Below are 14,063 nucleotides of genomic sequence, written 5' to 3' on the forward strand. Positions count from 1 at the left end.
TATGGGGGGCGCTGCTGTATATGCTTCATGTGTATATAGCACTGACCTGCAGTACCTCCTGTAGCCTGCAGTATGGGGGGCGCTGCAGTATATGCTTCATGTGTATATAGCACTGACCTGCAGTACCTCCTGTAGCCTGCAGTATGGGGGGGGGCGCTGTTGTATTGTCCAGGCCCCTCCCTGTTCCGTCTCCCGCAGTGCATTGCAGCAGGACGGTGTGCGACGCTCTGCAGCTAGAAGGAAACAGTCAGCGATGCGACGTGTCATCCTGGCACCAGACTTTATTAGTGCAATGTCACAGCTACACCATATACAGCGGAGCAGGAGGCCTGGGGCTCAGCGGCTCCCCCTGTGGCTCCGGCTCGTCCCATCCTGCCGCACTCGCTCTTGCGCTCACTCACATGCGCTCTGCGGGGGCTCCCGGCTCTCCCGCTCTCAGTCGCCAGTCACACCGCGGACCAGTCGTGCAGTATTCACGCGCTCCGTTCCTTCAGAGGGGCGGCCGCTGCCTCAGCCGGGGGTACGTGACGCCAGCGCCTCCTGCATCTGCTGCCGACAGTGGGCGTAGCGCTGTACAATCTGCCGCATGTGCTCCTCCTCCTCCCGCTGCAGAATCCGCAGGAAGTTCTGCAGCTCCGGCATACTGAAGGCATCCCACTGCACGGAAGAGACAGCCGAGTCAGGGAGAGAGAGAGCCGGCTCAGGGGGGGAGGGAGAGAGAGAGCCGGCTCAGGGGGGGAGGGAGAGAGAGAGCCGGCTCAGGGGGGGAGGGAGAGAGAGAGAGCCGGCTCAGGGGGGGAGGGAGAGAGAGAGAGAGCCGGCTCAGGGGGGGAGGGAGAGAGAAAGAGAGAGCCGGCTCAGGGGGGGGGGGTGAGAGCGCCGGCTCAGGGGGGGGGGGTGAGAGTGCCGGCTCGGTGGGGGGGGGGTGAGTGAGAGAGCCGGCTCAGGGGGGGAGGGAGAGAGAGAGAGAGCCGGCTCAGGGAGAGAGAGAGAGAGCGCCGGCTCAGGGGGGGGGGGGGGTGAGAGCGCCGGCTCAGGGGGGGGGGTGAGAGCGCCGGCTCAGGGGGGGGGGGGTGAGAGCGCCGGCTCAGGGGGGGGTGAGAGCGCCGGCTCGGTGGGGGGGGGGTGAGTGAGAGAGCCGGCTCAGGGTGGGGTGCCGGCTCGGGTGGGGGGGGGAGTGAGAGAGAGCGCCGGCTCAGGGAGGGACTGCACGAATGATGAAGCAGAAATGTAGACACAACTTACATTCACTTCCCCGGTTTCATTCTCCTTCAGGATGAAGCTCAGAGTCTTCTCACACGGTCCACACTCCAGACGCAGCTTCAGCGGCTCCTCATCATCCGAGACTCTCCTCATACACACTGCAAGAGCCAACAGCAAGACATGGCTGATACCAGAGAGTAATAGATTGTATCCCCCCTGTACAGTCTCCTCTCCCCGGGGTGTAATGGCTGATAACAGAGAGTAATAGATTGTATCCCCCCTGTACAGTCTCCTCTCCCCGGGGTGTAATGGCTGATAACAGAGAGTAATAGATTGTATCCCCCCTGTACAGTCTCCTCTCCCCGGGATGTAATGGCTGATAACAGAGAGTAATAGATTGTATCCCCCTGTACAGTCTCCTCTCCCCGGGGTGTAATGGCTGATAACAGAGAGTAATAGATTGTATCCCCCCTGTACAGTCCCCTCTCCCCGGGATGTAATGGCTGATAACAGAGAGTAATAGATTGTATCCCCCCTGTACAGTCCCCTCTCCCCGGGGTGTAATGGCTGATAACAGAGAGTAATGGATTGTATCCCCCCCACCTGTACAGTCTCCTCTCCCCGGGGTGTAATGGCTGATAACAGAGAGTAATAGATTGTATCCCCCCCTGTACAGTCTCCTCTCCCCGGGGTGTAATGGCTGATAACAGAGAGTAATAGATTGTATCCCCCCCTGTACAGTCTCCTCTCCCCGGGATGTAATGGCTGATAACAGAGAGTAATAGATTGTATCCCCCTGTACAGTCTCCTCTCCCCGGGGTGTAATGGCTGATAACAGAGAGTAATAGATTGTATCCCCCCCTGTACAGTCTCCTCCCCCCGGGGTGTAATGGCTGATACCAGAGAGTAATAGATTGTATCCCCCCCTGTACAGTCTCCTCTCCCCGGGATGTAATGGCTGATAACAGAGAGTAATAGTTGGATCCCCCCTGTACAGTCTCCTCTCCCCGGGATGTAATGGCTGATAACAGAGAGTAATAGATTGTATCCCCCCTGTACAGTCTCCTCTCCCCGGGGTGTAATGGCTGATAACAGAGAGTAATAGATTGTATCCCCCCCTGTACAGTCTCCTCTCCCCGGGATGTAATGGCTGATAACAGAGAGTAATAGATTGTATCCCCCCTGTACAGTCTCCTCTCCCCGGGATGTAATGGCTGATAACAGAGAGTAATAGATTGTATCCCCCTGTATAGTCTCCTCTCCCCGGGGTGTAATGGCTGATAACAGAGAGTAATAGATTGTATCCCCCCTGTACAGTCTCCTCTCCCCGGGGTGTAATGGCTGATAACAGAGAGTAATAGATTGTTCTCCCCGGGGTGTAATGGCTGATAACAGAGAGTAATAGATTGTATCCCCTCCTGTACAGTCTCCTCTCCCCGGGATGTAATGGCTGATAACAGAGAGTAATAGATTGTATCCCCCTGTACAGTCTCCTCTCCCCGGGATGAAATGGCTGATAACAGAGAGTAATAGATTGTATCCCCCCCGTACAGTCTCCTCTCCCCGGGGTGTAATGGCTGATAACAGAGAGTAATAGATTGTTCTATCCCCCCCTGTACAGTCTCCTCCCTCTCCCCGGGGTGTAATGGCTGATAACAGAGAGTAATAGATTGTATCCCCCCTGTACAGTCTCCTCTCCCTGGGATGTAATGGCTGATAACAGAGAGTAATAGATTGTATCCCCCCCTGTACAGTCTCCTCTCCCCGGGGTGTAATGGCTGATAACAGAGAGTAATAGATTGTATCCCCCCCTGTACAGTCTCCTCTCCCCGGGGTGTAATGGCTGATAACAGAGAGTAATAGATTGTATCCCCCCTCTGTACAGTCTCCTCTCCCCGGGGATGTAATGGCTGATAACAGAGAGTAATAGATTGTATCCCCCCCTGTACAGTCTCCTCTCCCTGGGATGTAATGGCTGATAACAGAGAGTAATAGATTGTATCCCCCTGTACAGTCTCCTCTCCCCGGGGTGTAATGGCTGATACCAGAGAGTAATAGATTGTACCCCCCCCCCTGTACAGTCTCCTCTCCCCGGGATGTAATGGCTGATAACAGAGAGTAATAGATTGTATCCCCCCTGTACAGTCTCCTCTCCCCGGGGTGTAATGGCTGATAACAGAGAGTAATAGATTGTATCCCCCCCCTGTACAGTCTCCTCTCCCCTGGGTGTAATGGCTGATAACAGAGAGTAATAGATTGTATCCCCCCTGTACAGTCTCCTCTCCCCGGGGTGTAATGGCTGATAACAGAGAGTAATAGATTGTATCCCTCCTGTACAGTCTCCTCTCCCCGGGGTGTAATGGCTGATAACAGAGAGTAATAGATTGTATCCCCCTGTACAGTCTCCTCTCCCCGGGATGTAATGGCTGATAACAGAGAGTAATAGATTGTATCCCCCCTGTACAGTCTCCTCTCCCCGGGATGTAATGGCTGATAACAGAGAGTAATAGATTGTATCCCCCCTGTACAGTCTCCTCTCCCCGGGGTGTAATGGCTGATAACAGAGAGTAATAGATTGTATCCCCCTGTACAGTCTCCTCTCCCCGGGATGTAATGGCTGATAACAGAGAGTAATAGATTGTATCCCCCCTGTACAGTCTCCTCTCCCCGGGATGTAATGGCTGATTACAGAGAGTAATAGATTGTATCCCCCCTGTACAGTCTCCTCTCCCCGGGGTGTAATGGCTGATAACAGAGAGTAATAGATTGTATCCCCCCCTGTACAGTCTCCTCCCCCCGGGATGTAATGGCTGATAACAGAGAGTAATAGATTGTATCCCCCCTGTACAGTTTCCTCTCCCCGGGGTGTAATGGCTGATAACAGAGAGTAATAGATTGTATCCCCCCTGTACAGTCTCCTCTCCCCGGGGTGTAATGGCTGATAACAGAGAGTAATAGATTGTATCCCCCCCTGTACAGTCTCCTCTCCCCGGGATGTAATGGCTGATAACAGAGAGTAATAGATTGTATCCCCCCCTGTACAGTCTCCTCTCCCCGGGATGTAATGGCTGATACCAGAGAGTAATAGATTGTATCCCCCTGTACAGTCTCCTCTCCCCGGGGTGTAATGGCTGATAAAAAAGAAGGTAATAGATTGTATCCCCCCTGTACAGTCTCCTCTCCCCGGGGTGTAATGGCTGATAACAGAGAGTAATAGCCTGTATCCCCCCCCTGTACAGTCTCCTCTCCCCGGGGTGTAATGGCTGATAACAGAGAGTAATAGATTGTATCCCCCCCCTGTACAGTCTCCTCTCCCCGGGATGTAATGGCTGATAACAGAGAGTAATAGATTGTATCCCCCCTGTACAGTCTCCTCTCCCCAGGGTGTAATGGCTGATAACAGAGAGTAATAGATTGTATATCCCCCCTGTACAGTCTCCTCTCCCCGGGGTGTAATGGCTGATAACAGAGAGTAATAGATTGTATCCCCCCCTGTACAGTCTCCTCTCCCCGGGGTGTAATGGCTGATAACAGAGAGTCATAGATTGTATCCCCCCCCTGTACAGTCTCCTCTCCCCGGGGTGTAATGGCTGATAACAGAGAGTAATAGATTGTATCCCCCCCTGTACAGTCTCCTCTCCCCGGCATGTAATGGCTGATAACAGAGAGTAATAGATTGTATCCTCCCTGTACAGTCTCCTCTCCCCGGGGTGTAATGGCTGATAACAGAGAGTAATAGATTGTATCCCCCTGTACAGTCTCCTCTCCCCGGGATGTAATGGCTGATAACAGAGAGTAATAGATTGTATCCCCCTGTACAGTCTCCTCTCCCCGGGGTGTAATGGCTGATAACAGAGAGTAATAGATTGTATCCCCCCTGTACAGTCTCCTCTCCCCGGGGTGTAATGGCTGATAACAGAGAGTAATAGATTGTATCCCCCCCTGTACAGTCTCCTCTCCCCGGGGTGTAATGGCTGATAACAGAGAGTAATAGATTGTATCCCCCCCTGTACAGTCTCCTCTCCCCAGGATGTAATGGCTGATAACAGAGAGTAATAGATTGTATCCCCCCTGTACAGTCTCCTCTCCCCGGGGTGTAATGGCTGATAACAGAGAGTAATAGATTGTATCCCCCCTGTACAGTCTCCTCTCCCCGGGGTGTAATGGCTGATAACAGAGAGTAATAGATTGTATCCCCCCCTGTACAGTCTCCTCTCCCCGGGATGTAATGGCTGATAACAGAGAGTAATAGATTGTATCCCCCCTGTACAGTCTCCTCTCCCCGGGGTGTAATGGCTGATAACAGAGAGTAATAGATTGTATCCTCCCCCTGTACAGTCTCCTCTCCCCGGGATGTGATGGCTGATAACAGAGAGTAATAGATTGTATCCCCCTGTACAGTCTCCTCTCCCCGGGATGTAATGGCTGATAACAGAGAGTAATAGATTGTATCCCCCCTGTACAGTCTCCTCTCCCCGGGGTGTAATGGCTGATAACAGAGAGTAATAGATTGTATCCCCCCCTGTACAGTCTCCTCCCCCCGGGATGTAATGGCTGATAACAGAGAGTAATAGATTGTATCCCCCCCTGTACAGTCTCCTCCCCCCGGGATGTAATGGCTGATAACAGAGAGTAATAGATTGTATCCCCCCCCTGTACAGTCTCCTCCCCCGGGATGTAATGGCTGATAACAGAGAGTAATAGATTGTATCCCCCCCTGTACAGTCTCCTCTCCCCCGGGGTGTAATGGCTGATAACAGAGAGTAATAGATTGTATCCCCCTGTATAGTCTCCTCTCCCCGGGGTGTAATGGCTGATAACAGAGAGTAATAGATTGTATCCCCCTGTATAGTCTCCTCTCCCCGGGGTGTAATGGCTGATAACAGAGAGTAATAGATTGTATCCCCCTGTATAGTCTCCTCCCCCCGGGGTGTAATGGCTGATAACAGAGAGTAATAGATTGTATCCCCCCTGTACAGTCTCCTCTCCCCGGGATGTAATGGCTGATAACAGAGAGTAATAGATTGTATCCCCCCCCCCCCCTGTACAGTCTCCTCTCCCCGGGGTGTAATGGCTGATAACAGAGAGTAATAGATTGTATCCCCCCCTGTACAGTCTCCTCTCCCCGGGGTGTAATGGCTGATAACAGAGAGTAATAGATTGTATCCCCCCTGTACAGTCTCCTCTCCCCGGGGTGTAATGGCTGATAACAGAGAGTAATAGATTGTATCCCCCCCTGTACAGTCTCCTCTCCCCGGGATGTAATGGCTGATAACAGAGAGTAATAGAGTGCACTGCAGCTTTGGCTGTGAGTGGAGGAGATGCTGCGGCTCTCACCTTGTCCGTCTTTCTCCGTCTTCTGGAATAAGGCGAATTTCCGGGGATTGTCCAGCACGGTGAATTTTCGGAGCAGGGCCTGGATGACCTCGCTGGCGGGGGTGCGGGAGCTGAGGTGCAGGTGTTTGGACGCCTCCTTGGGGAGGTAGAAGGATGTTCTGCGCTTCACCGGCTGCGATCTTGCGGCTCCTCTGCGCTCGTGGTTGCAGGTCGTCTTCTTGGCTGCGGGCACGGACACCGGGCGCACGAGCTTCAGCTGCACCTTGATGAATCCGGTGAAGGAGCCGTCCTTATTCTGAAGGAGAGAAAGAACAAAGCGATCACCACCTGACGGCGCGGTGTGTACTGTGTGCGGGGGCGCCGGAATGCCGAATACTGGGGCCCGGTGTGTACTGTGTGCGGGGGCGCCGGAATGCCGAATACTGGGGCGCGGTGTGTACTGTGTGCGGGCGCCGGAGTGCCGAATACTGGGGCGCGGTGTGTACTGTGTGCGGGGGCGCCGGAGTGCCGAATACTAGGGCGCGGTGTGTACTGTGTGCGGGGGCGCCGGAGTGCCGAATACTGGGGCGCGGTGTGTACTGTGTGCGGGGGCGCCGGAGTGCCGAATACTAGGGCGCGGTGTGTACTGTGTGCGGGGGCGCCGGAATGCCGAATACTGGGGCGCGGTGTGTACTGTGTGCGGGCGCCGGAGTGCCGAATACTGGGGCGCGGTGTGTACTGTGTGCGGGGGCGCCGGAGTGCCGAATACTGGGGCCCGGTGTGTACTGTGTGCGGGGGCGCCGGAGTGCCGAATACTGGGGCCCGGTGTGTACTGTGTGCAGGGGCGCCGGAGTGCCGAATACTGGGGCGCGGTGTGTACTGTGTGCAGGGGCGCCGGAGTGCCGAATACTGGGGCGCGGTGTGTACTGTGTGCAGGGGCGCCGGAGTGCCGAATACTGGGGCGCGGTGTGTACTGTGTGCGGGGGCGCCGGAGTGCCGAATACTGGGGCGCGGTGTGTACTGTGTGCGGGGGCGCCGGAGTGCCGAATACTGGGGCGCGGTGTGTACTGTGTGCGGGGGCGCCGGAGTGCCGAATACTGGGGCGCGGTGTGTACTGTGTGCAGGGGCGCCGGAGTGCCGAATACTGGGGCGCGGTGTGTACTGTGTGCGGGGGCGCCGGAGTGCCGAATACTGGGGCGCGGTGTGTACTGTGTGCGGGGGCGCCGGAGTGCCGAATACTGGGGCGCGGTGTGTACTGTGTGCGGGGGCGCCGGAGTGCCGAATACTGGGGCGCGGTGTGTACTGTGTGCAGGGGCGCCGGAGTGCCGAATACTGGGGCGCGGTGTGTACTGTGTGCGGGGGCGCCGGAGTGCCGAATACTGGGGCGCGGTGTGTACTGTGTGCGGGGGCGCCGGAGTGCCGAATACTGGGGCGCGGTGTGTACTGTGTGCGGGGGCGCCGGAGTGCCGAATACTGGGGCGCGGTGTGTACTGTGTGCAGGGGCGCCGGAGTGCCGAATACTGGGGCGCGGTGTGTACTGTGTGCGGGGGCGCCGGAGTGCCGAATACTGGGGCGCGGTGTGTACTGTGTGCGGGGGCGCCGGAGTGCCGAATACTGGGGCGCGGTGTGTACTGTGTGCGGGGGCGCCGGAGTGCCGAATACTGGGGCGCGGTGTGTACTGTGTGCGGGCGCCGGAGTGCCGAATACTGGGGCGCGGTGTGTACTGTGTGCGGGCGCCGGAGTGCCGAATACTGGGGCGCGGTGTGTACTGTGTGCGGGGGCGCTGGAGTGCCGAATACTGGGGCGCGGTGTGTACTGTGTGCGGGGGCGCTGGAGTGCCGAATACTGGGCCGCGGTGTGTACTGTGTGCCGAATACTGGGGCTCGGTGTGTACTGTGTGCGCCGTCTCCATGAATCTGCCGCCCCCTGCACTGCTCCGGATCGGTCACCATTGTTTTTTGCTGCAGAATTGTGGCGCAGTCAGTAATAAATGTGGTGCAGGCTCCGGCTCTGCAGTTACTGCCTCTCTTAGCTGCATGTTTCTCTGTCTTGTCGGACACATCGCAGCCAAAAAACAAAAATGGCGCAGACAGCGTAATAAGTGTGACCCGTTAGTCTGGCGTCTCCCCTTACTGATCAGCTGTGATGTGAGGCTCAGCAGTTGTTGTGGTCTCGCAGGTGTTACGCTTATCGCAGGTGTCGCAGTCTTGCAGGTATTGCGGTCTTGGGGGTGTTGCAGTGTTGTGGTCTCCCGAGTGTCGTGGTCGTCACGGGTGGCGCTCTCGCCGGTGTGAGGGTCTCTCAGCTGTCGCGCTCTCGCCGGTGTGAGGGTCTCTCAGCTGTCGCGCTCTCGCCGGTGTGAGGGTCTCTCCGCTGTCGCGCTCTCGCCGGTGTGAGGGTCTCTCCGCTGTCGCGCTCTCGCAGGAGTCTGGACGCACCATGCTCATGAAGAGGTTGCTCTTGATCTTGGAGTTGTATTCCCGGACCATCTGCTCGATCTCCTTGGGGCTCGGTACCTGCTTCTTCTCGGGCTTCTCATCCTGGAGGGACACAGATTATATGATGTCAGTCAGGGGTGCGGGCGAGCTGGGTGTCATACGTTATAACGCCCAGGGCCCCGGGCGTGTGACTGGTTTCGCCGGTTTTTGTTCTGGACTCATTATGTGAGTGATGTTTCCCGGCAGGTTGGGAGCGTCCTGGGTGCAGCCACGTCCCTGCCCGGGCTCCTGTGCCCCGGCTCCTCTGCCCCTGTGCCCCGTCTCCTCTGCCCCTGTCCCCGCGCTCCGCTGCCCCTGCGCTCCAGCACCACCGCTCCTGTGCCTGCTCTCCGCCGCCCCTGTGCCTACGCTCTTCCGCCCATGTTTCCCTGCCCCTGCGCCCCAGCACCCCCGTTCCTGTTCCTGCGCTCCGCCGCCCCAGCACCACCGCCCCTGTGCCCCAGCAGCACCGCCCCTGTGCCACGGCTCCTGTTCCTGCGCTCCGACGCCCCTGTGCCTGCGCTCTGCCGCCCCTGCGCCCCAGCACCACCGCCCCTGCGCCCCAGCACCACCGCCCCTGCGCCCGCGTGCTGCCATCCGCTATCCTGCTGAATCCCCCTATATACGAGGCCCGGACACCGCTGCTCCCTGCCCCAGGGTAAGGCGTTGGAGATAAATCCACTGGACCCACAGGAAGACCCCGGGGTCCGCGCTTCCCTCCTCCTCCTCTTGCTCTCAGTTGCATCAGTCAGTGCCGGGGACTGTGGGGGCAGGGAGCCATTAGAGCCGCCGGCTCTGGAAACCCCCTCCCACCCTTTACTCTCCGGCTGGAAGTTTATACAAGTCCTGGGAACCACAAACTCCGGAAACCTGAGAGGAAGCGAAACTCAGAACAAATCCACGCAGTATACAGAGGCGTATGAGGCCCCCGTATACAGAGGCGTATGAGGCCCCCGTATACAGAGGCGTATGAGGCCCCCGTATACAGAGGCGTATGAGGCCCCCGTATACAGAGGCGTATGAGGCCCCCGTATACAGAGGCGTATGAGGCCCCCGTATACAGAGGCGTATGAGGCCCCCGTATACAGAGGCGTATGAGGCCCCCGTATACAGAGGCGTATGAGGCCCCCGTATACAGAGGCGTATGAGGCCCCCCTATACAGAGGCGTATGAGGCCCCCGTATACAGAGGCGTATGAGGCCCCCCTATACAGAGGCGTATGAGGCCCCCGTATACAGAGGCGTATGAGGCCCCCGTATACAGAGGCGTATGAGGCCCCCGTATACAGAGGCGTATGAGGCCCCCGTATACAGAGGCGTATGAGGCCCCCGTATACAGAGGCGTATGAGGCCCCCGTATACAGAGGCGTATGAGGCCCCCGTATACAGAGGCGTATGAGGCCCCCGTATACAGAGGCGTATGAGGCCCCCGTATACAGAGGCGTATGAGGCCCCCGTATACAGAGGCGTATGAGGCCCCCGTATACAGAGGCGTATGAGGCCCCCGTATACAGAGGCGTATGAGGCCCCCCTATACAGAGGCGTATGAGGCCCCCGTATACAGAGGCGTATGAGGCCCCCCGTATACAGAGGCGTATGAGGCCCCCGTATACATGTGTCCGGTATATTGAGGTCTATGGACATTTTGGGGTACAGATGATTCGGGGGGGGGGGGCTGTTGATATTTCGGGGCGTGTGATTCTCCCGATGTATTAGTCACAGATGAATAACGTCCTGTACATCCGCTCCGATCATCCCTGCCCCATTATTACCCCCCTGCCCCATTATCACCCCCCTGCCCCATTATTACCCCCTGCTCTCTACTACCCCCCTGCCCCATTATCACCCCCCTGCCCCATTATTACCCCCCTGCCCCATTATCACCCCCCTGCCCCATTATTACCCCCTGCTCTCTACTACCCCCCTGCCCCATTATCACCCCCCTGCCCCATTATTACCCCCTGCTCTCTACTACCCCCCTGCCCCATTATCACCCCCCTGCCCCATTATCACCCCCCTGCCCCATTATCACCCCCCTGCCCCATTATTACCCCCCTGCCCCATTATCACCCCCCTGCCCCATTATCACCCCCCTGCCCCATTATCACCCCCCTGCCCCATTATTACCCCCCTGCCCCATTATCACCCCCCTGCCCCATTATTACCCCCCTGCCCCATTATTACCCCCCTGCCCCATTATTACCCCCCTGCCCCATTATACACCCTGCCCCATTATACACCCTGCCCCATTATCTAAACTCTCCTACCCCCACTTATACCCATCATACCCCCTCCCAACCTGCTCTTGCGCCCCTCCTGCCCCCCTTGTGTCCTTCCTGCCCCCCTTGCGCCCTCCTGCCCCCCTTGTGTCCCACCTGCTCCCCTTGTGTCCTTCCTGCCCCCCTTATACCCCTCCTGCCCCAGGCTGCAGGGTATGTGGGTGCCATGTGTCTGACCTGGGTCCTGGCGGGGGGTCTCCGGGGCACTATGGAGGTCCTGGCGGTGTAGTAGAGCTCGAGCTCTGGGTCGGACTCCTCCTGGCTGCAGTACCCGCTGCTGGTGGTACTGCTCCAGGTCCGCTCCAGGCTGCTGCTGTCTTTATCGCCTTTCCCATTGCTGACACACTGTAACGCAACCTTCTCTCTCCAGCTCTGCAGTTGAATGTATACAGACTAGGCAGAGGCGCTGTGATTGGGACAGGGCAGGGCGGCCATGGGGAGGGGGACGATGACTTCATCCCCCCCATCCTCCACACCCACATCCGCTCCCAGGATTTCATCACAATGTCAGCTCTGCTATTCTGTGCTCCCAGCTCGGCTCTGCTATTCTGTGCTGCCGGCTTGGCTCTGCTATTCTGTGCTGCCGGCCCGGCTCTGCTATTCTGTGCTCCCAGCTCGGCTCTGCTATTCTGTGCTGCCGGCTCGGCTCTGCTATTCTGTGCTGCCGGCTCGGCTCTGCTATTCTGTGCTGCCGGCTCGGCTCTGCTATTCTGTGCTCCCAGCTCGGCTCTGCTATTCTGTGCTCCCAGCTCGGCCCTGCTATTCTGTGCTGCCGGCTCGGCTCTGCTATTCTGTGCTGCCGGCTCGGCTCTGCTATTCTGTGCTGCCGGCTCGGCTCTGCTATTCTGTGCTGCCGGCTCGGCTCTGCTATTCTGTGCTGCCGGCTCGGCTATTCTGTGCTGCCGGCTCGGCTCTGCTATTCTGTGCTGCCGGCTCTGCTATTCTGTGCTGCCCGCTCTGCTATTCTGTGCTGCCGGCTCGGCTATTCTGTGCTGCCGGCTCGGCTCTGCTATTCTGTGCTGCCGGCTCGGCTCTGCTATTCTGTACCATGTGGTGCCGGCTCTGCTATTCTGTGCTGCCGGCTCGGCTCTGCTATTCTGTACCATGTGGTGCCGGCTCTGCTATTCTGTGCTGCCGGCTCGGCTCTGCTATTCTGTGCTGCCGGCTCGGCTCTGCTATTCTGTGCTCCCAGCTCGGCTCTGCTATTCTGTGCTCCCAGCTCGGCCCTGCTATTCTGTGCTGCCGGCTCGGCTCTGCTATTCTGTGCTGCCGGCTCGGCTCTGCTATTCTGTGCTGCCGGCTCGGCTCTGCTATTCTGTGCTGCCGGCTCGGCTCTGCTATTCTGTGCTGCCGGCTCGGCTATTCTGTGCTGCCGGCTCGGCTCTGCTATTCTGTGCTGCCGGCTCTGCTATTCTGTGCTGCCCGCTCTGCTATTCTGTGCTGCCGGCTCGGCTATTCTGTGCTGCCGGCTCGGCTCTGCTATTCTGTGCTGCCGGCTCGGCTCTGCTATTCTGTACCATGTGGTGCCGGCTCTGCTATTCTGTGCTGCCGGCTCGGCTCTGCTATTCTGTACCATGTGGTGCCGGCTCTGCTATTCTGTGCTGCCGGCTCGGCTCTGCTATTCTGTACCCTGCGCTCCCGGCTCTGCTATTCTGTACCCTGTGCTCCCGACTCTCTGTCCTCCCCCCTCCCTCCAGTCTCTGTCCTCCTCCCTCCCTCCAGTCTCTGTCCTCCTCCCCCCTCCCTCCAGTCTCTGTCCTCCTCCCCCCTCCCTCCAGTCTCTGTCCTCCTCTCCCCCCTCCCTCCAGTCTCCCCCCTCCTCCCTCCTCCCTCCGGTCTCCCCCCTCCTCCCCCCTCCCTCCGGTCTCCCCCCTCCTCCCCCCTCCCTCCGGTCTCCCCCCTCCTCCCTCCTCCCTCCGGTCTCCCCCCTCCTCCCCCCCTCCCTCCAGTCTCTGTCCTCCTCCCCCCTCCCTCCGGTCTCCCCCTCCTCCCCTCTGCTCCTCTCTGGTCACTTTGTGTCTATTAGATTTTGGCAGGGAGTCACATGACTGTACTTCCTGATTGGGGGGGGGGGGGTTCCTTCCAGATGTGGGAACTTCCTGCTTTTAATAGATCTCATTGCGCTCTGGGGTCACCACCCGCCGTGCTGTATGGGGGGCACATGACACATGGCTGCGCGTGACTCCCATCTTACACATCGTCATGTGACCACAGAGACCCCTGGAGGCAGCGCGCAAATCTCATACATGAGCCACGAGTATAATCCCAGGGGTTGGGCTCTATTCTCAGGGGTCGGGCTCTATTCTCGGGGTCGGGTTGTCAGGGGTCGGGCTCTATTCTCAGGGTCAGGTTGTCAGGGGTCGGGCTCTATTCTCAGGGGTCAGGTTGTCAGGGGTCGGCCTCTTCTCAGGGTCGGGTTGTCAGGGGTCGGGCTCTATTCTCAGGGGTCGGGCTCTATTCTCAGGGGTCGGGCTCTATTCTCAGGGGTCGGGCTCTATTCTCAGGGGTCGGGCTCTATTCTCAGGGGTCGGGCTCTATTCTCAGGGTCGGGTTGTCAGGGGTCGGGCTCTATTCTCAGGGGTCGGGCTCTATTCTCAGGGTCGGGTTGTCAGGGGTCGGCCTCTATTCTCAGGGTCGGGTTGTCAGGGGTCGGCCTCTATTCTCAGGGTCGGGTTGTCAGGGGTCGGCCTCTATTCTCAGGGGTCGGCCTCTATTCTCAGGGTCGGGTTGTCAGGGGTCGGGCTCTATTCTCAGGGGTCGGGCTCTATTCTCAGGGGTCGGGCTCTATT

At 58.2% G+C, this 14,063-nt stretch overlaps 1 protein-coding gene across 2 annotated transcripts in view; it reads right to left on the reverse strand.

Annotated features, from left to right (window-relative positions):
• Nucleotides 1–263: 263 nt before the first annotated feature.
• The window catches only part of RASSF1 (Ras association domain family member 1), a 45,712-nt gene continuing 31,912 nt past the window's right edge, over nucleotides 264–14,063 (reverse strand). Inside the window, exons 1-5 of one of the 2 annotated variants that reach the window (XM_072127212.1) lie at nucleotides 11,452–11,871; nucleotides 8,958–9,059; nucleotides 6,541–6,835; nucleotides 1,246–1,361; nucleotides 264–657 (exon numbers count right to left, since the gene is read on the reverse strand). In XM_072127212.1, coding sequence (XP_071983313.1) covers nucleotides 511–657; nucleotides 1,246–1,361; nucleotides 6,541–6,835; nucleotides 8,958–9,008 — 609 coding nt within the window. In that variant the 5' untranslated portion in view covers nucleotides 9,009–9,059; nucleotides 11,452–11,871 and the 3' untranslated portion in view covers nucleotides 264–510. Of the gene's footprint in view, nucleotides 658–1,245; nucleotides 1,362–6,540; nucleotides 6,836–8,957; nucleotides 9,060–11,451; nucleotides 11,872–14,063 lie in introns of those variants that run through there. The other variant, XM_072127211.1, reaches the window with a different exon arrangement.

This window comes from Engystomops pustulosus, chromosome 10, assembly GCF_040894005.1.
Source record: "Engystomops pustulosus chromosome 10, aEngPut4.maternal, whole genome shotgun sequence".
NCBI classification, from domain to species: Eukaryota; Metazoa; Chordata; class Amphibia; order Anura; family Leptodactylidae; genus Engystomops; species Engystomops pustulosus.